At 39.3% G+C, this 27,057-nt stretch overlaps 1 protein-coding gene across 2 annotated transcripts in view; it reads right to left on the bottom strand.

Moving 5' to 3' along the window:
- Nucleotides 1-26,502, bottom strand: part of cenpu (centromere protein U) — a 133,051-nt gene extending 106,549 nt beyond the window's left edge. For both annotated transcript variants that reach the window (XM_028802113.2, XM_051928442.1), the window contains exons 1-2: nucleotides 26,187-26,502; nucleotides 9,177-9,238 (exon numbers count right to left, since the gene is read on the bottom strand). In XM_028802113.2, the coding sequence (XP_028657946.1) occupies nucleotides 9,177-9,188 (12 nt within the window). In that variant the 5' untranslated portion in view covers nucleotides 9,189-9,238; nucleotides 26,187-26,502. The remainder of the gene's footprint in view (nucleotides 1-9,176; nucleotides 9,239-26,186) is intronic.
- Nucleotides 26,503-27,057: the final 555 nt, after the last annotated feature.

Here is a 27,057-nt window from a genome sequence, read left to right as displayed (position 1 = left end):
CTCTTAATTAGTATTAGAAGTAATCCAGAGATGATTTAAAGTATACAGGAGTATGTGTATAGGTTAAATGTAAATACTATTTCATTTTAAATAAGGGAATTGAGTACCCACATGGGGTCCTGGAACTAATTCTCCATAAACACAGAGTGCATACTGTAATTCCAAATTTTAGGATGTACTGCACCTCTCCTGCATCATATGTAAAATATTTTTAAACCTGTTCCACTGCTCTTCAACTGTTCCTACACCTAAAAGCTTATTCCAGTTTGTCCCTTTTAAATTTTCCCTACCAAAGTTAAACTTAACAGTTTTACTCTTTATATCTGTGTTCTTCCAAAACACTGACAACTGAATAATATTAGGGTCACTTGACCATAGTAATTCAATCACCTCTACACCCTGAATTCTATCCTGTTATTACAAAATACTAAATTTAGACAGGCTTTGTGATGGTTTTTTAACATATTGGGTTAAAAAACATTCACTGATTACAAGGGCTTTATATTAGTACCAACATTCTGATTCAATTCAATTTCAATTCACAATGTACCAGATTTAGTATCAATTTTTTTTCGATTTAATTAGCATGCACAGATATATTTGAAATGCTATCTTTTTAGTGATTACTTAGTCATGCATAGAAAATATAGTAATGTGACATATTTGAAGGGTGTTTACATAGTAATTTCATAACATGAACAAGCATTGATGACATTTAAGAAGCAATACTTGATTAGTAATGAACAGTTAACATCAGTATTTGCAAGATGTGGAAATAAATACTTTTGTTATTCATGTTGGTGAAGGGAACAGAGGAGACGAGGAGGTGATGGGTAGGTATGGTGTCAAGGAGAGGAATGAGAAAGGTCAGAGGATAGTGGATTTTGCCAAAAGGATGGACATGGCTGTGGTGAATACGTATTTTAAGAAGAGGGAGGAACATAGGGTTACGTACAAGAGTGGAGGAAGATGCACACAGGTAGACTACATCGTACGCAGAAGAGTTGATCTGAAGAAGATTGAAGACTACAAAGTGGTGGCAGGGGAAAATGTAGTTAAGCAGCATATGATGGTGGTCTGTACGATGACGTTGCAGATTAAGAAGAGAAAGCGAGTGAGGGCAGAGCCAAGGATCAAATGGTGGAAGTTGAAAAAGGAAGACTACAAGGTTGAGTTTAGAAAGGAGGTGAGACAGGCACTGGGTAGCAGTGAAGAGTTACCAGACAGCTGGGAAACTACAGCAGATGTAGCAAGGGTGCATGGCATGACATGTGGACAGAGGAAGGAGGAAAAGGAAACCTGGTGGTGGAATGAGGAAATACAGGAGAGTATACAAAGGAAGAGGATGGCAAAGAAGAAGTGGGATAGTCAGAGAGATGCAGAAAGTAGACAAGAGTACAAGGAGATAAAGCACAAGGGGAAGAGAGAGGTGGCGAAGGCTAAAGAAAAGGCGTATGATGAGTTGTATGAGAGGTTGGACACTAAGGAGGGAGAAAGGGACCTGTACCGATTGGCTAGACAGCGGGACCGAGATGGGAAAGATGTGCAGCAGGTTAGGATGATAAAGGATAAAGATGGAAACGTTCTCACAAGCGAGGAGAGAGTATTGAGCAGATGGAAAAAGTACTTTGAGAGGCTGATGAATGAAGAGAACGAGAGAGAGAGAAGAGGTTGGATGATGTGGGGATAGTGAATCAGGAAGTGCAACGGATTAGCAAGGAGGAAGTAAGGACAGCTATGAAGAGGATGAAAAATGGAAAGGCTGTTGGTCCAGATTACATACAGTCATATGAAAAAGTTTGGGAACCCCTCTTTTTGTTTATCATTGGCCGAGCTTTCAAAGTACCAACTTCCTTTTAATATATGACATGCCTTATGGAAACAGTAGTGTTTCAGCAGTGACATTAAGTTTATTGGATTAACAGAAAATATGCAATATGCATCACAACAACTTAGACAGGTGCATAAATTTGGGCACACCAACAGAGATATTACATCAATACTTATTTGTGCCTCCTTTTGCAAATATAACAGCCTCTAGATGCCTCCTATGGCCTTTGATGAGTGTGTGGATTCTGGATGGAGGTATTTTTGACCATTCTTCCATACAAAATCTCTCCAGTTCAGTTAAATTTGATGGCTGCCAAGCATGGACAGCCTGCTTCAAATCATCCCATAGATTTTCAGTGATATTCAAGTCAGGGGACTGTGACGGCCATTCCAGAACATTGTACTTCCTCTGCATGAATGCCTTTGTAGATTTCGAACTGTGTTTTGGGTCATTGTCTTGTTGGAATATCCAACCCCTGCGTAACTTCAACTTTGTGACTGATGCTTGAACATTATCCTGAAGAATTTGTTGATATTGGGTTGGATTCATCTGACCCTCGACTTTAACAAGGGCCCCAGTCCCTGAACTAGCCACACAGCCCCACAGCATGATGGAACCTCCACCAAATTTGACAGTAGATAGCAGGTGTTTTTCTTGCAACGCAGTGTTCTTTTTCCGCCATGCAAAGCACTTTTTGTTATGACCAAATAACTCAATTTTTGTCTCATCAGTCCAAAGCACTCTGCCAAAATGAATCTGGCTTGTCTAAATGAGCATTTGCATACAACAAGCGACTCTGTTTGTGGTGTGAGTGCAGAAAGGGCTTCTTTCTCATAACCTTGCCATACAGATGTTCTTTGTGCAAACTGCGCCGAATTGTAGAACGATGTACAGATACACCATCTGCAGCAAGATGTTCTTGCAGGTCTTTGGAGGTGATCTATGTGTTGTCTGTAACCATTCTCACAATCCTGCGCATATGCCGCTCCTGTACTATTCTTGGCCTGCAAGACTTGGGTTTAACAGCAACTGTGCCTGTGGCCTTCCATTTCCTGATTACATTCCTTACAGTTGAAACTGACAGTTTAAACCTCTGAGACAGCTTTTTGTAGCCTTCCCCTAAACCATGATACTGAACAATCTTTGTTTTCAGATCTTTTGAGAGTTGATTTGAGGATCCCACGCTGTCACTCTTCAGAGGAGAGTCAAAGGGAAGCACAACTTGCTATTGACCACCTTAAATACCTTTTCTCATGATTGGACACACCTGTCTATGAAGTTCAAGGCTTAACGAGCTAATCCAACCAATTTAGTGTTGCAAGTAATTAGTATTGAGCAGGTACATGCATTCAAATCAGCAAAATTACAAGGGTACCCAAATTTTTGCACAGCCAGATTTTCACATTTGATTTAATTTCAAACAACTAAATACTGCTTCACTAAAAATCTTTGTTCAGAAAACACCCCAGTACTCAGATGTTCCAAGGAAATGAAAGACATACCACTGTTTTTTTTTTGTTGAAAGTAGAGTAAATTATTATGCAGGCTGAAAGGGGTTCCCAAACGTTTTCATATGACTGTACCTATGGAGGCGTGGAGGTGCTTAGGAGAGATGGCAATGGAGTTTTTAACCAGATTGTTTAATAGAATCTTGGAAAGTGAGAGGATGCCTGAGGAGTGGAGAAGAAGTGTACTGGTGCCAATATTTAAAAATAAGGGGGATCTGCAGGACTGTAGTAATCACAGGGGGATAAAATTGATGAGTCACATCATGAAGTTATGGGAAAGAGTAGTGGAAGCTAGGTTAAGAAGTGAGGTGATGATTAGTGAGCAGCAGTATGGTTTCATGCCAAGAAAGAGCACCACAGATGCGATGTTTGCTCTGAGGGTGTTGATGGAGAAGTATAGAGAAGGCCAGAAGGAGCTGTATTATGTCTTTGTAGACCTGGCGAAAGCATATAACAGGGTGCCTCAAGAGGAGTTGTGGTATTGTATGAGGAAGTCGGGAGTAGCAGAGAAGTATGTAAGAGTTGTACAGGATATGTACGAGGGAAGTGTGACTGTGGTGAGGTCTGCAGTAGGAGTGACAGATGCATTCAAGGTGGAGGTGGGATTACATCAGGGATCGGCTCTGAGTCCTTTCTTATTTGCAATGGTGATGGACAGGTTGACAGACGAGATTTAGACAGGAGTCCCCGTGGACTATGATGTTTGCTGATGACATTGTGATCTGTAGCTTCAGTAGGGAGTAGGATGAGGAGACCCTGGAGAGGTGGAGATATGCTCTAGAGAGGAAAGGAATGAAGGTCAGTAGGAATAAGACAGAATACATGTGTGTAAATGAGAGGGAGGTCAGTGGAATGGTGAGGATGCAGGGAGTAGAGTTGGCGAAGGTGGATGAGTTTAAATACTTGGGATCAACAGTACAGAGTAATAGGGATTGTGGAAGAGAGGTGAAAAAGAGAGTGCAGGCAGGGTGGAAAGGGTGGAGAAGAGTGACAGGAGTAATTTGTGACAGACAGGTATCAGCAAGGGTGAAAAGGTCTACAGGACAGTAGTGAGACCACCTATGTTATATGGGTTGGAGATGGTGGCACTGACCAGAAAGCAGGAGACAGAGCTGGAGGTGGCAGAGTTAAAGATGCTAAGATTTGCATTGGGTGTGACGATGATGGACAGGATTAGAAATGAGTACATTAGAGGGTCAGCTCAAGTTGGACAGTTGGGAGACAACGTCAGAGAGGCGAGATTGCGTTGGCTTGGACATGTGCAGAGGAGAGATGCTGAGTATATTGGGAGGAGAAAAAGAGGAAGGTCTAAGAGAATATTTATGGATGTGGTGAGAGAGTACATGCAGGTGATGGGTGTAACAGAACAAGATGCAGAGGACAGACAGATATGGAAGAAGGTGATCCGCTGTAGCAACCCCTAATGGGAGCAGCCGAAAGAAGATTAAATGTTACCATGAAAATAAATGGTGGACTTTATAAATTGTCATTTCTATAGAGGGTAATAATCAGTCTGAACAGCCTGCATCTAGAGCAGCAGGATAGTCTGACCATGGTGTTCAGTAGGTGCAGTAACAGCCATAGACACCATAGAGGCACCATCTACAGGTGATTATACAGATGACTGCTTTTCTTAAATATGTTTAATTTATGCTGAGTTAAATATTTACATTTTGCTTGCTATACTTAAACTTTTCTTGACTAAAAATAAGCTGTACTAAAACAATACTGTTTGCAAATTGTCTAATATACAATTACTGGGCAATGTGACCAGCAGAAGGAAAACACAAATGTCAATAGCAGTTTCTTAATAATGCACAAACAATACAGAGGATTTCAATTTGTACTTGTGTATAGAGAAAACCATGAGCAGCAATTCCTTCAAACTCAAACCATTGCTTGACTACTTTTCTTATGCAGCTGATTCACATTTCAAAATTTGAAAAACACCCTGGGTAAGCCTACATGCATTAGACAGCTAAATCTCTGCGCTTTTATATTTGAAGAAAAAATAAAAAAAACTGTCCCCTGAAAGAAAACAGTTCTCAAAAGTAAAAATGAGTCAGTGACCTATAAAAAAAAAAGTGATTGTATCTCTCTAGAACAACATGTAAAGAGTTTTCAAAGCCTACCTGCTGGGGACTTTTGAAATCTGTCTGGGTAATGACCTGTCCATTACTTGATATAAAAGCACATGCTAGAAAAATGGACAGATGAGCATGCTCACAATTCAAGTGTTCAGTGCTACATATTAATAAGTGTACTTGTATTTGAAAGCTAAACTCTCGCTCTTTTTTACTAGATAATCTTTTGACCTGTGAAACAAAGACAATCATAGTAATGAAATCAATACCTCAACCCCACCCAGTCAGACTCAGATGCCCAGTAGCCAAAATGACACTGTGAAAACAAAGCTTAGTCACAGAAAAGCATTTACCACGCAGAAAGTACTGAAGATCAGCTATAAAAGTTAGTTAACAAATAATTTATCATATTTAGATTAGATTAGATTAGATTCAACTTTAATGTCATTGCACTGGTACAACAAAATACAGTTTAGCATCTAACCAGAAAGTGCAAATAGTAGGGTAACATATACTTACAGATAGTAGTATATACAAGGAAGAGTATATTGATATAAATACTGATCAGTAAGTACAGATGCATGATACGAATATAGATATGAAATGTTTTTATGTACAGAATAGATATATAAACAGCTGAAAATATACATAGAGTACAGTCACAAGTTATTGATATTTAGAAAGGTCAGCTATTAAGTGGTAAGGGTTGAGAGTTCAGAATGGTGATAGTGCTAGGAAAGAAAGCTCCTGTAGCACCTCCTGGATGGGAGGAGGGTAAAAAGTCCATGGTTGGTGTTTTGAGGCATTCTTGATGATGCTGTGAGCCTGTCACAGACACCATGTATGCTGCAGGTCAGCGATAGTCAGCAGCGGGATGCCGATGATGTGATGGGCAGTTTTCAGCACCCGCTGCAGGGCCTTTTTGGCAGATATGGAGCAGTTGCCATACCAAACCATAATGCAGTTAGTCAATATGCTCTTGACAGTGCAGCAGTAGAAGTACAATAGAATCTGAGGCTTTCTTTAGCCTCAGCAGAAAGTAAAGTTGCTGTTGCACTTTAACCAGATTGGAAGTGTTTATTGTTCAGGAAAGGTCCTCAGAGATGTGTATACCCAAGAATTTAATGCTGGAAACACACTTCCCCTCAGCCCCATTTATATGGATGGGAGCGTGTCTGCTGACTTTAGTTTTCCGGTAATCCACAATGAGCTTTTTGGTGTTCTTGGTGTTGGGGGCAAGGTTATTGTCAGCACAACATGTTGGTAAGTACTGTCCTATTATCAAGGTGTCACCTGCTAACGTTTGATTGAGGTGGTACCATATAACGGGAGGTAGTCACGGATGAAGAGGGAGTACAGAAGTGGGCCGAGTACACAGCCCTGCAGAACGGCAGTACTCAGGAATAGGGTAGAGGATGTGTGGTTGTTTAACCTTACAGACAGGGTCTGTTGGTTAGAATGTCTAGTGTCCAATTATAAAAAGACGTGCTGATGCCCTGGTCACTGAATTTGTTTGCCAGTTTGAAGGGGATGATGGTCTTAAATGCAGAGCTAAAATCAACAAATAATATCCTGACGTGGGAGTTGTAGTTATCCAGGTGTGTCAGGGCAGAGAGAAGAGCCGATGATTCTTTAAATGTTACCTTATTGTTAGGTGGCATATATAGGACCATATGAATAAGGAGGGGCTCAAAAAATAAAAGAATTCAAATGCAGAGCTGATGCTTAAACTAGTCCCCCATTTTAATTATATGACTAGAAAATTATTTTTTAAAGGAAACTTAGCAGCGCTAATCACACAGATATTAAAAAAAGTTCAAATTTACTTGAATAAGGGATGGACACATCATGAACTTCAAAAGTAACATAAATCATTTTAGAGACTTAATTTAAGTTTCAAACAGTACTTTCTTTAATATGAACTTTCACATATCATCAGAGATTAGGAAGTCCATCTAGTATCTTCAGACTGAAACAGTATATCAATTTTTCCCAGCTTAAATAGCTGGTAAATGTTTGTAATTAGCTGCATATACTGTATAATAATTAAATAATGTTCATTACACTATGCATCAAAAAATATGCTTGTCAAACAAATGCATATATAGTATGTAGCCTCCTTAGCGTTTGACTCGAGTGGTACTCAAGCTGCAAGTGTTACTCGGGCAACTGTACAGATGCGTCTTGCGCAAAGCGTTGGAACCAAGAATCACTCGGCTCTAAAAATGCTGTCAGTGCTGCCATTCTTTGGAGATACTATGTCCGAGTGTAGGTTTTCACTAATTATGAAATATCTGAACTTTAACAACAATGAAGACTTATGAGAATACCCATTCAGCACTCAAAATGAAGAAAATTTGGGAGATATACCAGGCCATTGTAGTAAAATTTTGGAGCGTTTACAGTCCGGACTGTCATGTCAGCATCAATAAAAGTCTCATGGCTTATAAGGGCAGTTCTATACACATGGAAAGGGACAACGTTTGATCCGAAATACAATCAGTATGGTGTTTCTATGTTATCTGTGCGGACTTTGATAGATGCCCTGTGTAATACTGTGTAACCATGGACAAATTTTATACTTCACCAGAACTATTTGACATTTTGCTGCAAAGAAAGACTGGCACATCTGGTAGAACAGTGCATTTGGAATACATTCATGTTATACAAACAAAAAGCTGGCAAAACTGTATCTCATGCAAACTTTACCAGCCTGCTTGTACAACAAATCATTGTCGCACATCCACCATCCACACTATCGCTAAAGAGACATGGTCAACCCAGCACATTGTGGATCAATCCAGAGTGTCTTATTGGTAGATATTTTATTGATTTTATACCTCTGACAAAAAAAAAAAACAAAAAAAACAGAATCCATACCTGTGCAGTTTGCTGGTTAAAAACTGATTAATCTGGAAAAAAAAATCTGAAAAGAAGCATGCTATTACTGTCCCGACTGTGACGTTGGATTGTGTCTTTCACTGTGCTTTTAGATTTACCACACATAGGACTCATTTTGAGATTCAATACTGTTTTGGCATCATTAGTAGTATTATTATTATTTTTGTTATTATTGTTCATTTCATATTATTTTTATTCATCATTACAATTATGATTTGTATCATTATTATACTTTTGTGATTTAATAAAAATTTAATTTTTCATGCCAAAAAAATGCAACGCTTTTTAACATGTTTTCTTGGAATAAAATGCAACGCTAAGGAGGTAAATCTTTGTCACTCAAACACAGTCTAATAGGCCCAAGTACAATTTATTATGTTGTTCTGGTTGCTTTAAGTTTGTTTTCTTTGGAAGAAAAAGTATAAACCTTTATTGACTCTACTGTAGTGCTATTTAATGCTTTAATTTTTCCTGACATAGCCTTAAAAATCTCATATTATAGCTTATACATTTCAAATTAAATAAGAAATTTGATATCGCAATATGTTTAAAGCAAGAGGTAGAAAAAAATCCCACAACTAAAGCAGAAGTACAATAAAACTTATTTGTGTAGTTGGAGATCCAACCCAAAAATCTTTATTGCTCTTTCTTGCAGTTTGGATTCGGTCAGCAAAAATATGCATGTCTATAGGCTACTCTGATGTCATCATCAATGGCAGCTCTATTGTTTATTCCCATATCTCTATAATAACCATCCATTTGTGCACTGAATATTTCCAGTATCCTAATTTACCTCTCCAGCTCTAGTAAAAGTTTTCTACTCAAAAGGACATCACAAAAGAGAACTCTTACTGTCATCTCCATTTTGGTGTTTCTCTGGATCCTTTCTGCCTTTTAATGTTTGCCTTGCACTGCTAATGTAAATAGAGAATATAAAGTTAGCATGGCAATTAGAATTGGAAAAAGTATATACTATACAAAATACAAAAGAAAACACAGTATAAAAAAGAAATTTCATTTTTCAGTCCCCCCCCCCCCAATATGCCTATTTAAAAATGTACTCAAATTATTAATATTTCTGAATTACCCACTGGGTGACTTGCTTAGACTTAATCAAATAAAAGTGTAGAATGAACCAGCAATCTGATCATCTATAATTCAGCAATCAAAAAAAAAAAATATGGAACAAACAGACTATAGACTGTAATACCTAAAATGCAACACACTCAGCTAACATACACCTTAACCCATTCCAAGTTGACATATGCTAAAAAAAAATGTTGATTTTTTTTTATTATTTCAACAGATTCCATATATAATAAATTCAATTTTAAAAAAGAAAAATGATAGGAAGTAAAAGATTGATAGAAGAGAAACTAATTACACTGGAGGCCTGACACATAGACGGAAATAGCTGGGGTGAAGGGTGTGTGTTTAGTCTATAACGGTTTCTAATAATCCATAGATTAACTTACACACTACAGAGGGGTGAGATAAAGTTTTCATTAATTGGTGTAATTCTTCAAAACTTTCAACTGATTACAAAACCTCACTATGTGATTGGGCTGCACGATTAATCTTTTTTTTCTCATGATAACGATATTTATGACCCACGATCAGTTAATAAATATCGTCGCGATTTTACAGTATAAAGACCAAACTGTTTTTTATGGGCTGAGTTTACGGATTGGACTGCGTCACTATGACGTTACTGCGTCTTGATTGCAAGCGCTTTCTGAAGCAGTAGAAGTCAATAGCAGCAATAACAGTCAGTCAGAATAAACATATGATGGCGGAGCAACGTGCAGAAGTGCGATCGTTAGTTCCTAAAAAGGGGTCATACTCAGTTGTCTGGAACAATTTCGATTCCGAGGAATATGATGTTGATCAGGTACGAGTCTTGTGCAAACTTTGCTCCTGTTCCGTCCAAACGTCCCAAGGTAACACAACAAACCTCATCAACCACCTTAAAAGCCACCACAAAGTACACTATCAAGAATTTCAACGACTGAAGGCACAAACAGCAACAACAAAAAATTACCAGCCATCCACAACACAGACAACAATATCAGGGACATTGTTCAACGCAATACCATATCTGTCTAGCCAGTACCGCCGCTCCCTATACGCAGAGTACGCAGTCTGCGTAGGGCACCAACTCCCAGGGGGGCACCATCCCAGCTGCTCAAAAAAATCGTTTTTATATATTATAATAATAAATTAATATTAATAATATACATATACAAATAAACAAAAATATAAACGTATATATTGCATTTTACGGTGAACGCAGAGTAGGCTAAGCACACGTGATGACGCGCGCGCCCTCACCTCTGTACCCAAATCTCTGTATTGCTCTGCACATAGCAGTGACGCTCCCTGTAACTGTTGCCTCTGCTGAGTGAAGTTTTTCTAAAATGAAGCTCATCAAAACGTACTTGCGCTCATCTATGGCACAAGAGCGCATGAGTGGTCTGGCAATTGTCAGCATCAACTCTGAATTAGCAAAGGCTTTATCATATGAAGAGCTCATTTACGACTTTGCCTCAAGAAAAAGCAGAAGTGTGCCTTTGTAAATTTTGAACTTTGGAAAGCTCCAGCAGATGACAGTGTTGATTTTATTTCAGTTTATTATTGTTTATTTTATTTATTATAAATGTTTTACTTAAAGTGTGATTTTAGTTTGTATTTTTTGCTGTAGAGCTACAATTGTAATTTATAAATGATACAATTTATTTATGTATTTAATTTTATTTGAATAAAGTTCTATTTTGGCCCCTATAGTAGGTGTTTTTTTTATTATTTTATTTTTACTTCCGTAATATTTGGGGGAGGGGGCACAAAAGTAAATTTCTGCTTAGGGCACCCATTTGGCCAGCAGCGGCCCTGTGCCTAGCTCGCAAAGACACCGGGAAATAACAGAAGCGATCACGTACCATATAGCCAAGGATATGTGTCCAATAACCACCGTGAGCAGTGAGGGGTTTAACAAAATGATCGCAACACTTGATAAAAGATATAGCATTCCCTCACGCAACCATTTTTCCAATGTTGCGCTGCCCTCGCTGTATGCGAAATGCCGAAAAGAAATAGAAAGAGAAATTCTCAGGCTCGGCCTTGAATATTTTGCTGCCACGACCGACTTATGGTCAAGCAGAACTGCGGAACCGTATTTGAGCTTGACAGTTCATTTTATTGACAGCGAGTTTGAGATGAAAAGCAAGTTTTTGCAAACTTCGTTTTTCCCACAAGACCATACAGCGGAGTTTATTGCAGTGGGCCTCAAAGAAGCGATGTCCGCTTGGGGCTTGGTGGAAGAAAGACTTGTGTGCATCACAACGGACAACGCAGCTAATATGATTAGGGCAGCATCTGTGAATAACTGGCCGAGGCTACACTGCTTTGGTCACAGACTTCATTTACCAAAGGAATAATCGTCATTATTAATCGTGATAAAAATTTTGAGCAAAATAATTGTGATAATCATTTTTTCTGTTATCGTGCAGCCCTACTATGTGAGCAAGCACAACAAATTGGAAAAAAAGTGAATTAGTTACTCATGTGGCTTTAATGATCAGATTAAGTAAAGAAGATAATTCTGGGTCAGATACAAAGGTAAAGTTGTATTTGGAGTTGCAAAATTATTGTGTTTTACACTCTGATTTGTGACAGTGTTATAAAAGGTACAAATGGATAGCAATCGATTAAACTCAAGTCAGTAAATAACTTTTTTAATGCTTTAGTAGATAGACAATACATTTTAAATAGTGGAAGGCAGGTGATCAAGGAATGCATTTATTTCAAAGTTAGTGTCTATATCCAGGTAAATCAAATATTCAATGAATTAAAAATCAAGTGTGTTTCATGCATGCTAAAATATACACCACCTACATTCAACATAATTAATGGCATTATTATCACAATCCCAACGATGTCTGTGGTCGCTGAAGCGGAAATAACACCACAGTATTTAGTAGTGAGTCTTGGCATGTCTTGAGATTACATGACATTAAACAGATTTATGAATGAACAGTAAATGTGGGCTGTGACTATCAGAGTTATTTGGAACAAGACCTGTGTGATCTATTGGTATGATGGCTGGTTATGTAATGATATCTCACCACCTCCAGTTTTTAACAAAAACTGCATTTACTCTTACATGTAATAGGTATTGCCTTCATCTTGATAATAATAATAATAATAATACATTTTATTTATATAGCGCCTTTCCCATGCTCAAGGCACCTGTTTTCACAGGATCTTCCTCTGTGGAATTTAAAGTGCCAATTGCCCTTAATCCTATGTCTTAAGAATTTATCATGGGGAAAACAAGAGGAGCAGCCATCAGAAATTAAAACTGTATGGAATGCCATTACTCTCTTACATGCAGGAAAATGCTCTCAACTCACTTTACTTTTACTATACCTTACATTACAGTACAATGAAAAGTACTGATTGTTATTTCCACTGGAACATTCAGCAACAATAATACGGCATAATGTACAACTGTCATCAGCACCCTGCATGACCTTTCCCCACAGTAACATCACACCTGTGGTTTCCAGCTCTTCTCCACTCTCTGGACTTTGTGTCACTGCTGACGAAGTGAGGAGAGAGCTGAGAAAACTCATAAGCATAAACAAGGCTTCAGGGCTTGATGGAAGCTGCCCCAGGGTGCTGAAAACATGTGCTAACCAGCTCTGCAATGTCCTACAACAACTGTTCTCCCTTTCCCTGAATCTGCAGAAGGTTCCCCAGCTGTGGAAATGTCATATGTGGTTCCAGTGGCAAATAAAGGTCATTCCAGTGATCCCAAGGACTTCAGACCAGTTGCTCTTATTTCATACGTCATGAAGACCATTGAAAGGTTGGTCCTAAAACAGCTACAGCCTCTGGTTTCAGAACATCTGGATCCTATGCAGTTTGCCTATCAGACACATATAGATGTGGAAGATGCTCTCATCCCTATGCTCCACACAGCCTATGCCCACTTGGTTAAAGACGGCACCTCAGTCGGGATAATGTTTTTTGACTTTTCCAGTGCTTTTAACACCATTCTGCCTCACCAACTGGGAGAAAAGCTCAAGGCTTTGAATCTTGATGCCCCCACAATCTTCTGGATCATGGACTACCTGACCAACATGCAACAGTATGTGAGGCTGTGGGACTGTGTTAGAAATGGTGGTATGTAATACTGGAACACCTCAGGGAACTGTCCTGTCTCCCTTCCTGTTCAACCCCTATACAATAGTTATCCAGCAAAATACCAGCGCTTGCCTATCTACAGAAATTTTCAGATGACTTGTCCATCGATGGCTGCATTAATAATGGAGAGGAGTCAGAGAACAGGAATGTTGTGGAGGGCTTCATCTTGTGGTGCAGAGACAACAACTTGCAACTCAACATTAGCAAGATAAAACAGCTGGTGGTGGACTTTAGGCATGCCAAGGAGACTCTGATACCTGTCATCATCTGGGGGAGGACGTGGAAGTGGTGCAGAGCTACATGTACTTAGAGGTCCATATAAACAATAAACGGGACTGGTCTGACAACACAGTGGCGCTGTATAAGAAGGGCACTTGCTAAGGAGATGCAGGTCTTTTGATGTGTAAAGAAAGCTACTGGAAATGTTCTATCGATCCATCGTGGCCAGTGTGGTGTTCTACCACGAGGAAGAAATTTGAGCTCAAAGGAAGCACAATGCCTGAATAAACTCATCAGGAAAGGCTGCAAAAATCACAGGATGAACCCTGGACACACTGGAAGCTGTTGTAGAATAGAGGATGGTGGCATCCAATTTTGCCAATATGAAAAATCCCCTCCATCCCCTCCAGAAGGTGCAGCCTTGGAGCACTTTTAGCCACATTCATTCCACCAGAGTGTGCAAAGTCTGTCCAGTGCTATCAGGCATTTCAATGCTTCCTCCCAGGGCACTTGTTAAGTTTATTTTGAAATACCATTTTGATATATTTGAACAATATACATTTATTTACTTATATTTGTATTTACCTATCGCTTTATTGATTGTCTATATTATTTGTCCTGTGGAGTCTGTGCCCTTGTTTTCATGTTTCTGCTGGGACTGATAAAGTTTATATAATCTCTAATCTAATCCAATCTAATAACACAGCAGGTAAAAAACTAAATAAGACTATATCCATAAACCATATCAATTAAAAATATCAAATACAGGACTTCCAATATGTATGAAACAGTACAAGTAACACTCTGAGTATATGGGCAGTCAGTATCTTTGAATCAATGTAATTGGTAGTGTAGGTTTGAATTCATATAGCCTGTTTATGAAATATTATTCTTTCATATACAATAAACTGTATATTTTATTTCTACTTAGTATTATGTTACCATGCTTGCTTTGTCTTTATTATGAATTCTTGCCTTTTGTTTTCATTATTATGCTTTATAGGTTAAAACAGCCTTTAATGTCACATTCACCGAGTACTGTGAAACTCTGACATGTCACCTCTTTTCCTCCTTAGTATCAGACTGTGAGAAAGAATTTACTGGGCTCTGCCAGAAGAAATGCTGATAAAATGTATATCTTAAAGTTACAAATAAGTGTTACCACACCCTGGCATTTGAGAACCACACAACCGCAGAAATCCAGAGAAGAGACTGTTGAAAAGTGTTGCAACATGAATGAAAAGAGGAAAAAAAAAGTCTATGCACAGAATGGGTTCTGGAACCAAACTCCAGTGGACTCATTTACAAAGTTTGTGTACATACAAAAACAGGTCCAAAATATGCATACTCAACTTCCCACGCAAATGTCAGGATTTAGAAAAGAAAACTTGATGGGTGACCTTGCAAATATTTACAGCAACTCCAACCCAAGAGTATGCAATATTTTGGAGAAACTGGGAAATGACTACAGTAATCCCTCGCTATATCGCGCTTCGCCTTTCACGGCTTCACTCCATCGCGGATTTTATATGTAAGCATATTTAAATATATATCGCGGATTTTTTGCTGGTTCGCGGATTTCTGCAGACAATGGGTCTTTTAATTTCTGATACATGCTTCCTCAGTTGGTTTGCCCAGTTGATTTCATACAAGGGACGCTATTGGCAGATGGCTGAGAAGCTACCCAACTTACTTTTCTCTCTCTCTTGTGCTGACTTTCTCTGATCCTGACGTAGGGGGATTGAGCAGGGGGGCTGTTCGCACACCTAGACGATACGGACGCTCGTCTAAAAATGCTGAAAGATTATCTTCACGTTGCTACCTTCTGTGCAGCTGCTTCCTGAAGCGACATGCTGCACGGTGCTTCGCATACTTAAAAGCTCTAAGGGCACGCATTGATTTTTGCTTGTTTGTTTTTCTCTGTCTCTCTCTCTTTGTCTGCTCCTGACGGAGGGGGTGTGAGCTGCCGCCTTCAACAGCTTTGTGCCGCGGTGCTTCGCATACTTAAAAGCCAAACAGCCCTCTTGATTTGTTTGCTTTTCTCTATCTCTCTGACATTATCTGCTCCTGACGCGCACTCCTTTGAAGAGGAAGATATGTTTGCATTCTTTTAATTGTAAGACGGAACTGTCATCTCTGTCTTGTCATGGAGCACAGTTTAAACTTTTGAAAAAGAGACAAATGTTTGTTTGCAGTGTTTGAATAACGTTCCTGTCTCTCTACAACCTCCTGTGTTTCTGCGCAAATCTGTGACCCAAGCATGACAATATAAAAATAACCATATAAACATATGGTTTCTACTTCGTGGATTTTCTTATTTCGCGGGTGGCTCTGGAACGCAACCTCCGCGATGGAGGAGGGATTACTGTATATCCTTGATTGTGTAGGGAAATGCAGCCAAACCAGATAAATGACGACTTGTACACATAATTTGTATCACCAAGCCATTATTATAATATGTGTTGATGTGACAAACTTATTACACTTCAAAAGTGACAAATATAATGAACTGACTATTTTACTTCTTATTTAATAAGGTCAATGCTGTGTATTTGCCTTGAAGAAAATTTTTGGTTATACTGTATGTCAGTATATATCAGCTATCTGTTGCAACTTCTCAGGGAACTGGCCAAAAGGTCAGGAATATCTTAGCCAAGGTTCATTCCATCATACCTGTTGTGCTAGAAGCCATTAACCAATCAGTGAGGCACTGCATCCAGTTTTCGTATGGTGTGGGTGCAATATATATTGCCAACATAAAAAGGCAATTTGCAGCAGTGTCAGGTTTTCCTAACGTAATTGGAGCAATTTACTGCACTCATCTATACAGTGGTGTGAAAAACTATTTGCCCCCTTCCTGATTTCTTATTCTTTTGCATGTTTGTCACACAAAATGTTTCTGATCATCAAACACATTTAACCATTAGTCAAATATAACACAAGTAAACACAAAATGCAGTTTTTAAATGATGGTTTTTATTATTTAGGGAGAAAAAAATCCAAACCTACATGGCCCTGTGTGAAAAAGTAATTGCCCCCTTGTTAAAAAATAACCTAACTGTGGTGTATCACACCTGAGTTCAATTTCCGTAGCCACCCCCAGGCCTGATTACTGCCACACCTGTTTCAATCAAGAAATCACTTAAATAGGAGCTGCCTGACACAGAGAAGTAGACCAAAAGCACCTCAAAAGCTAGACATCATGCCAAGATCCAAAGAAATTCAGGAACAAATGAGAACAGAAGTAATTGAGATCTATCAGTCTGGTAAAGGTTATAAAGCCATTTCTAAAGCTTTGGGACTCCAGCGAACCACAGTGAGAGCCATTATCCACAAATGGCAAAAACATGGAACAGTGGTGAACCTTCCCAGGAGTGGCCGGCCGACCAAAATTACCCCAAGAGCGCAGAGACGACTCATCCGAGAGGTCACAAAAGACCCCAGGACAACGTCTAAAGAACTGCAGGCCTCACTTGCCTCAATTAAGGTCAGTGTTCACGACTCCACCATAAGAAAGAGACTGGGCAAAAACGGCCTGCATGGCTGATTTCCAAGACGCAAACCACTGTTAAGCAAAAAGAACATTAGGGCTCGTCTCAATTTTGCTAAGAAACATCTCAATGATTGCCAAGACTTTTGGGAAAATACCTTGTGGACTGATGAGACAAAAGTTGAACTTTTTGTAAGGCAAATGTCCCGTTACATCTGGCGTAAAAGGAACACAGCATTTCAGAAAAAGAACATCATACCAACAGTAAAATATGGCGGTGGTAGTGTGATGGTCTGGGGTTGTTTTGCTGCTTCAGGACCTGGAAGGCTTGCTGTGATAGATGGAACCATGAATTCTACTGTCTACCAAAAAATCCTGAAGGAGAATGTCCGGCCATCTGTTCGTCAACTCAAGCTGAAGCGATCTTGGGTGCTGCAACAGGACAATGACCCAAAACACACCAGCAAATCCACCTCTGAATGGCTGAAGAAAAACAAAATGAAGACTTTGGAGTGGCCTAGTCAAAGTCCTGACCTGAATCCAATTGAGATGCTATGGCATGACCTTAAAAAGGCGGTTCATGCTAGAAAACCCTCAAATAAAGCTGAATTACAACAATTTTGCAAAGATGAGTGGGCCAAAATTCCTCCAGAGCGCTGTAATAGACTCATTGCAAGTTATCGCAAACGCTTGATTGCAGTTATTGCTGCTAAGGGTGGCCCAACCAGTTATTAGGTTCAGGGGGCAATTACTTTTTCACACAGGGCCATGTAGGTTTGGATTTTTTTTTCTCCCTAAATAATAAAAACCACCATTTACAAACTGCATTTTGTGTTTACTTGTGTTATATTTGGCTAATGGTTAAATGTGTTTGATGATCAGAAACATTTTGTGTGACAAACATGCAAAAGAATAAGAAATCAGGAAGGGGGCAAATAGTTTTTCACACCACTGTATATATAATTCACTAAGCCACCAGCGAGCAAGACACCCATGGAGCACGCAAGACAGAGCCACGCCCACCAAATGGGATAGGACGACAACTCACAGAGCCACGCCCACCAACTCAGAAGCGACAACTCACAAAACACGGCATCATTCGCGTTCGTCTCTGCTACAGTCCATATGCACCTCTGAGCCACGTTGACTTTTCGGTTACAACGCACGACCGCATCCACCATCGCAAACTGTTTTACATGCTACATACAGCGATTTGCATCCGCGACAAATATGCTTCTTCTTAGATGGTCCTGCAGGAACACGGAAAACGTTTGTTTACATAATACTCCTTATTCCCTGGCCCGCGTCCACCCTCGCTCTCCAGGCAACAAACACCACGAAAGTCGCTTTCGTCTCCATGGCACACGCACAACAGAGCCCTGTCCACCAACAATTCGCACAAGGGCGAAAGCATTTGCCAAGAACGTTTTCATTAATCAAGAACGAAAGTCGGAGGTTCGAAGATGATCACATACCGTCGTAAGTCTGACCATAAACGATGCCGACTGGCAATCCAGCAGCGTTATTCCCATGACCCGCCGGGCAGCCGGCATGTTTGTCGCGGATGTGAATCGCTGTATGCAGCGTGTAAAACAGTTTGTTTGTCGACCAGGGCACGCAAGAAGTAGTACACAAGACAGACCGTGTGATACGCACGATGGAGCCACGCACGCCAACTCACAGAGCCTCGCCCACCAACAATTCATTAAGCAGCCGACCATGGCACACACACGTTAGAGCCCGCCCACCAACAATTTGCGGGAAAGCAAAAGCATTTGCCAAGAATGTTTTCATTAATCAAGAACGAAAGTCGGAGGTTCAATGACGATCATGTACCACTGTAGTTCCGACCATAAACGATGCCGACTCGATGCTGAACAAGCTAAAAGCACGGTCGAGGCGGAGTGGAGTTCACAAGCAAAGAGTATGTGGAGGTGGGCTTTCAAGAGTGGTGTGTAAATGGTAATAGCGGGGGCGGAGCAGCTTAATTCAGTAGCAACAAGTATGGAGAGGTGGGTGGGCATAAGGGGGCTGTACATGCTAATAGTGGGAGCAGAGTGGCAGTTTACAAGCAAAGACAATGTGGAGGTGGGTGGGCGAGAGGACGACTGATAAAATAAAAAAACAAATGACTAGTGGAACCAGCCTGTCCGATATCAGAAAAAGGGTGTCAGGAAGTGACGTCTCTGTACTTAGTGTCAGTGCAGTCTGTGTAGTGCTGCTAAGCGTACAGCTGTTCTCTTCTTGTTCAGTACATAGCAAACCAATTTTTATATATTATTATATATATATATATATATATATATATATATATATATATATATATATATATATATATATATATATATATATATATATATATATATATCCATCCATCCATTTCCCAACCCGCTGAATCCGAACACAGGGTCACGGGGGTCTGCTGGAGCCAATCCCAGCCAACACAGGGCACAAGGCAGGGAACCAATCCCGGGCAGGGTGCCAACCCACCGCAGTATATATATATATATATATATATATATATATATATATATACATACAGTACACATATATATACACACACACACACAGTTGTTTAAGCATTAGGTGTGTTCTGTGTGAAAAAATCCTTGTAGCACTCACTGTGGTTCCTGTTAAAGTAACTCCCTCTCCCATTTTCATATTTGCTCATACTGAGGGTTTTGTTAAAGTGACCCAATCTGCCGTTCTTATATTTGCTCATATTTGGACCTGCGCCCATATTGCAAAAAGTGTGCAGAAACCCTTGCAGCACACACTGTGTCCTGAGCAAAAGTTTTGTCACTAAATTGCAGAGGGTTTTGTTAAAGTGACTCATCTGCCATTCCTTTTTTTGTTCATATCTTGCCCTGCCATAGTGCAAGTGTGCATTAAATATCCAACAGGCTCCTACTTTCCCACTCAAAAGTCTTATTCATAGGTACTTTTAATTTTTTCCAAACGTTTTACCAACATGAGTAAAAAAAGTGTTCAGAAAACAACACTGCTCAGTTATTTCAGAAAAGAGACGCCACAAACTAATGAAGGTGCAGCGTCAACTCCTGATGTGGCAATTTCAGACAAAGACATTGCAGAGGCTGGTCCATCAGGGGAAATCTCTTCAGCACACACTCTGCCAATTGATAAATCTGAGCACCACTTATCCAGCATAAACAAACAATGGTTTAAAGATTTTGATTGGCTAATGGTCAAAGAAAATGGTATGTGGTGCTCATTGTGCATGAAATATTCAAACAAACAAACCACCCAAGGAGGGAGCTACCTTGGGTAAGCGTGCCATGCACAAAAATTTGAAAAGAAAACTTGCTGGACCATGAAAAATGTAAAATGCACACTGAGTCTTCTGCTGACCTTTTAGGAAAGCGTGTACTAGATCAAACTGGAATTGGTCAAATTGAAAGATCTGTATCTGTGTTAAATAACTTAGAGTTATTGTGGGAGTTTTAAGATCCACGTATTGGTTGGCAAAAAATGAGTTGCCACATATAACGTTGTTTGAAAAGCTGTTTGAACATTGTAAAGAAATGGGTTGTTCCTTTTTACAACATCTCAATGTTGGTAAAAATGCACATTACACCTCTGAAAGAATGATGCAAGAGCTGCTGGATGTCTTAGCATCAGAAATAAAGTCTAACATACTGAAAAATATACACGTTGAAAATTTTTTCTGTATTCTATGTGATGAAACCACAGACATCTCAGTTGTAAAACAATTAATTGTTTACATTAAATATGTTTGCCAGGTCACTAAATTAGTTTTGTATCAACCCACAATATGATTGATGGCAAAGAGGAGACTATAACCAACACACTGAGTGAGACTATGGACACTCTAGGCTTGAAAAATGGTAATCTGGTTATACTAGGGTCAGATGGAGCGGCTGTTATGATTGGGAAACAGAAAGGTGTGGTAAAACTGCTTAAAGATAAAACATCTGGACTCTTGGTCAACTGCCACTGTGTAAACCACCAATTGGTCCTTGCAAGTGCCCAAGCAGCAGCTGCTGTACCTTATTTAACAAAACTGAACATCTTAATCTAGCTGTTCTATTTCTTCCAAAATTCTTCACTTAGGATGGCTGGTTTAACGGAAATTCAAAATATTCTGAACATTCCCCATATTAAGCTGAAAATGGCCAGTGACACTAGATCAGAGGTGTCGTACTCCGGGCCTGAAGGGCCGCAGTGGCTGCAGGTTTTCATTCTAACCCTTTTCCTAATCAGTGACAAGTTTTCACTGCTAATTAACTCCTTTTCCCTTCATTTTCATAGCCCTGTTTTTAAGGATTCAGTCCTCTGAATTGATTTGTTTCTTCATTAAATGACAACCAAACAGAAATGAGATGCGAGACAAGCCAACAGATGATCAGCTAAATTGGAACGCCAAACTCCAACCAATTTCACTCCAGCCAATCTCTTAATGAGAAGCCAATTCTTGCTGTTAATTAAACTCGTTATTTAATTCCATGGCTTGTTGCTGCTCTCATTCTGCCACAGCAGACATTTCCAAAACTCTTGATTTTGTGTTTTTTTTCCTAAGAACACCATTCAAATGTTTAGGTGACCGGAGAGATCAACCTTACTGAGACCACCTTCACCTTTCTTTATTTTCAGATATTGTGTGATGGGCACAGGTCTGCTGGTCATGTGGCAGCTCGTATTGTGTCTCATTAATGTTTGTCTGCTAATTAAGGAAAAAGATATAATTAAGGGGCCTGAATCATGTTAATTAAAACTAAGGGAAAACAAGTTAATCAGCAGCAAAAACTGGTCGCTAATGAAAAAGATGGTTAGAATGAAAACCTGCAGCCACTGCAGCCCTCCATGACCGGAGTTCAACACCCGTGCACTAGATGGCTGTCTCATGACTTTACAGTACAGTCACAACGTATAATTTTGTTTCCTCTCTTATGATGCTTTCAGACGTATTAACTTTGTTGTCCAACTTATCTAAGGCTTGGCAAAGGCAAGATGTCAATCTTACTGAAATTGAGCCAATTTTGCTTGCCACAAAATTGTCCATCATGGAGTTGAAAGACACTCCTGGGAGATATTTTCAAAGCCTTCATCGTTGTCTGGCAGAAGAATGGTCAGATCTTCGCATTGTTTATACACAGAGTGATGTAATGTCATTCAAAACTGCAATATATGATAAATGCCTAGAGACAGTTGTCAAGCACCTAGATGTAAGATTCCTTGGCATGCCAATTATTTCCAGCTTTTCAAAAGTTTTCAATGCAGAAACTCACGATTCAAGTGAGTCTGCTGAAATTCTTTTCGATCATTACTCTAAAAATGGTATCCCTCCAATTTTAAAATATAAAAGTAGCAGGCAAGAATGGACAGTTGCGTCAAAAATGATCAGAAGTCAATCATACAAAGACTTCAGTCCAAAACAGATTTTACTAAAAATGGCAATGACATCAGAGCTCAAAGAGTCATTTCCAAATTTTGCCAAACTAGCTCATATTGGGCTAGTGATCCCTGTGAGCACAGCTGAAAGTGAAAGGGGGTTTTCTGCCCTTAAAAGGATCAAGACATGTTTGAGAAATCGTATGAATCAAAGCACACTAAATAATCTCATGCTGATCTCCTTGGAGGGCCCAGATCCTGGGGACTTTGATTATGGGAAAGCTGCAGACAATTGGGCCTCTAGGAAGAAAAGAAGAATAAATATTTAACTGACGACACCTTCTGCATATGCAAGTTGGCTTTGAAGAATATTTTTTTTTAATTTTTCTTCATTAGGTTTCCCATAATTTTTTCCCCCCCATTGTTTTCACTTTTCTTCCTGACAGCGACAATACTTGTGCCTCTTGGTTTATGTCATAACAATTGTTATTTAAAATTTTTGTTAGGGTTGCAGGATCCTGAATTGGATCCATCCATCCATTCATTATCCAACCCGCTATATCTCAACTACAGGGTCACGGGGGTCTGAAGGAGCCAATCCCAGTTAACACAGGGCGCAAGGCAGGAAACAAACCATGGGGCAGGGCGCCAGCCCACCGCAGTCCTAAATTGGATACTTCTTAAATTTAATAAAAATATTCTGGCACAAGTGTCAAACCTTAAAAAAGGAAGTCATATTGAGCATTGGAAAATAATTAATAATGATTAACTAATAAAAAAATAGTGCACATTTAATTTTCCCCACCACCAAATTTCCCTGTTCCACCCAACCCGGCTACTATTTCATGCCACCCGGCTGGAAAAAATTTCTGGGGAGAACACTGTTGGGGATGAGATTCTACCTCTAGAAGAAGAGATTAAGTACCTCAGGGTCTTGTTCATGAGTGAGGGAAGAAGGGAGCCAGAGATTGACAGGTTGAATGGAGCAGCATCCTCAGTCATGCAAACATTATACCAATTAGTTGTGGTGAAGAGTGAGCTGAACCAAAAGACAAAGTTCTCCAATAACCAATCAATCTACATTCCTGCCCTCACCTATTGCCACAAGTTGTGGGTAGCAACAGAAAGAACTAGATTGTGAATACAAGCAGCAGAAATGAATTTCCTTTGTAGGATGTCTGGGCTCAGCCTTAGTGAATGGGTGAGGAGGACAGACATTCAGGTGGAGGTCAAAGTACAGCCGCTGCTACTCTGCATCAAAAGGAGCCAGTTAAGGTGGTTTAGTCATCAGATTAGGATACCTCCCTGGACACCTTCAGCTGGGAGGAGACACAAGACATGCTGTTGGAATATCATTGGGCTGGGTTGGTAATGCCACGGTATCCTCTGGAGGAGTTGGAGAAGGTGGTGGGGAAAAGGGATGTCTAGTCAACTTTGCTTACAATGCTGCCTCCACAACCTGGATCTGCATAAACATCAGAAAATGGATAGATGAATGGATAGAGAAAAAAGGAGAAAAAAAACAAAACTAACTTTTATTCTGTTTTGCCATTATCCTGTCCTTTTTCAAGTGAGCTGGGTTGGGGTCTACTTAAAAGTATACATTTTTTCCTTTCTGAAGTACAATTTTTTTATAAGAAGGGAACCCATTACATGCTAGAAAATTGAAACAAACATTTGTGCAGCTTCCTATTGCTTTGCTTTTGCGAAGTGTGATTTTTTTTCAGCCTCAGTATGAATCATTCTTTTTAAAATACAAGACAATGCATGAAGCATATGTGTTTGGCACTAGACCAGATCAACTTCAAATGAACAGGAGACATGAATTAGCTGGGCACAGGTAATCTCCTGCCTCTTGCTTCTAGAAAAGCTGCTGAATTTTAAAATATCCTGACTCTCCACAAACTGATCACAGCATCTTTACATCTATTTTCTGAATCCAATTCATCCAATTGCATAGGCACAGGCAGCCACAGCCTATCCCGACAATTCCATCTCTTAACAAATAATACATTCCAGTGTATTAACTCAACACTGCACACCCAATGAAAAAAAGGGAATGAAATGCTTACTGGTTACAACAACCACATCAGATAGGTGCAATCATCTGAGAAAATGTTCACAATTTATCAGAAAGACCCAGTGCCCCAAGATTTTAAAAAAGCACCAACAAAAACTGCAGTACAGTAGCTTCCAAGTACATAAAACTATGGTGCACATATGAAGCGCTACAAAACGACATATGCAGTGCAACTCCACAGTTGTTATTTTAGACATTTATCACCCAATACCAGACACTGTCACAAAGTCAGCGGCAGTCTTGTACACTTCCACAAAAAATAAAGGATTCCCTTCATAAGGAATGCTTGACATGCTGTGAAAATGGTACAGAGCATGGGAAAGGCGCTATATAAATAAAATGTATTATTATTATTAATGTATTATTTACACCAAGGCAGTAAGAAAGACATGCTTATTCACAGTAAAAAATGATTCTGCCTTTTCGCTTAAATAAATAAACTACATAGCCCGTCTTGCAGAAAGAAACATTTCTACCAGACATGACACTTCCCTTCTTCCTACCCACACTTTGAATTGATTTTCTTTAATAAACAGGACAGTACAATATATAGCTGGGTACTGGAGAGTGGAAGAGGAGAATCATAGGGCATAAGAAAACTCTTGGAAAATGTACTCGTGTCTCCTATCATATATGAGCTGTCTGTTAGTTGCACTTCAAAGCTACACCTATAAGATATCCCAGGACTACTATTATGGAGGTGCAGCTGCAGTACTGTTTTTTTTTTAAATAATTATTACGTTAATATAAACTTTCCAAGCACGTACTACCAAAGTCAACTTTCGGGTTCTGGATACTTCATATTTATTAGTTTTTTCAACTGTAGCAAAGAAGGTTAAGTGAAAAACAGTTAGTCAGACACGAGAGATGAACTAAGAATCTTATCAATTAAAATCCAGTTCTTTTGTCACTGTAGACTGCAGGTATTCCAGCGCAAAGTTGTTTTAAATGTATATTCTGCAAAAGTATAAGCACCTTAAGTATGGAATGTAGTACATAAAACACATACAGAATAAAATATTTTTGACCGCTATGTCAAATACCATTGATCTCTGCCAGATACGTTGCCGTGAAATGATAAAGTCACAGTGATAAGTAAGGTCTTTTATTATGTACATTACTGGATAAAGACTAATGGAGATCGTACGTCTTCATAAATACTGTACTGTATATTACCATAATGCATGCTTCTTGCTTTTATCAAAAATAATACCTGGATATGCAAACTGATGGGAAATAAAAAGAATCAGTTGAGCGAAAATTACTTAAAAGTCCACAATTTTTCGCCAGAATCAGGCTGTTCATCAGGCAAAGCCCGAACAACACTCAAACGTAAAATACTGTTCAGAGTGACCCTTACCTATAAGAAGAGAGTTGACAGAACAGATAGAAGGCGAAGACCCAAATAATACTCCCTCAGTTCTACGAGAACAGCGAAAACCTGATTCTTCGGTTGAAACTTTAACTACAGAGAAAATTACAATTATGTGAGACATACCTTTGAACTGTCCGCTCCGTTGCTTAAGTTGTTCAGTCTAACTAACTCCACATACTATTCTGTACCGTTCATAGTCAGATATTCTCCCGCTAAAAAGTGCAAAAACAAAGACACTGTAACTAATTCGACGGGGGGGGGGGGTCTTAATGTTACGTACAAAAGCTGTCCGATAAACGTAAGATACAGGGAAACACTCACTACTCATCGACTTCAAAATAAACTACTTGTTTACAAAAATAATTTCGGAAACACCAACAAGTGCAAACATGAAAACGTAATTATTATCTAGGACACTCCAAAACCCTTGAAGATGATCTCGTCCACTTTTCAACCAACGAGTAGCGGAAAGACTAGAAAAAAGATGACGTGAAGAGCGCATAGAGAATATTGCCCCAAGCGGCTTGGGGGAGTAAGAAGTCTTTTGCAAGGATTATGTAGCTTCAAGAAGTTTTTCTTTTCTCATAAACAACCTGCCTATAAAACCTAAACAGGCAAACGGAAAGGTAACGCGAACCATTTTTTAAAAAGTTAGGAAAAACAATTAATTATCCGTGCTCATGCTTTTTAATTAAAATAATTACACTTGTTAGTGTAAAGTTTGTATGTGTTGTTCACTTACAATGCAACTTTAACAAACAAAATGTTCTTCAGCACTAAAGAGGTAAGTTATGTAACCAGTACTAGTATTAACAATCCTAAAGGGCTCACATTTCTTGTCTTATTAAATGACAGTTTGGTTTCATTTGCAGTGTTTCTTCAGTGATTAAACATTACATATCTTTTGTTCTGGAGTTCTGTTAGAGGTTAGTATTGCAACAAAATTTCTGGATTTCCTAGAATTCAGTCATCCATCCATCCATCCATCCATTTT

The sequence above is a fragment of the Erpetoichthys calabaricus genome, chromosome 5, assembly GCF_900747795.2.
Source record: "Erpetoichthys calabaricus chromosome 5, fErpCal1.3, whole genome shotgun sequence".
In the NCBI taxonomy this organism is placed as follows: Eukaryota; Metazoa; Chordata; class Cladistia; order Polypteriformes; family Polypteridae; genus Erpetoichthys; species Erpetoichthys calabaricus.
Note: the sequence above shows the minus strand (reverse complement) of the source record. Positions and strands in the feature narration are given on the sequence as shown.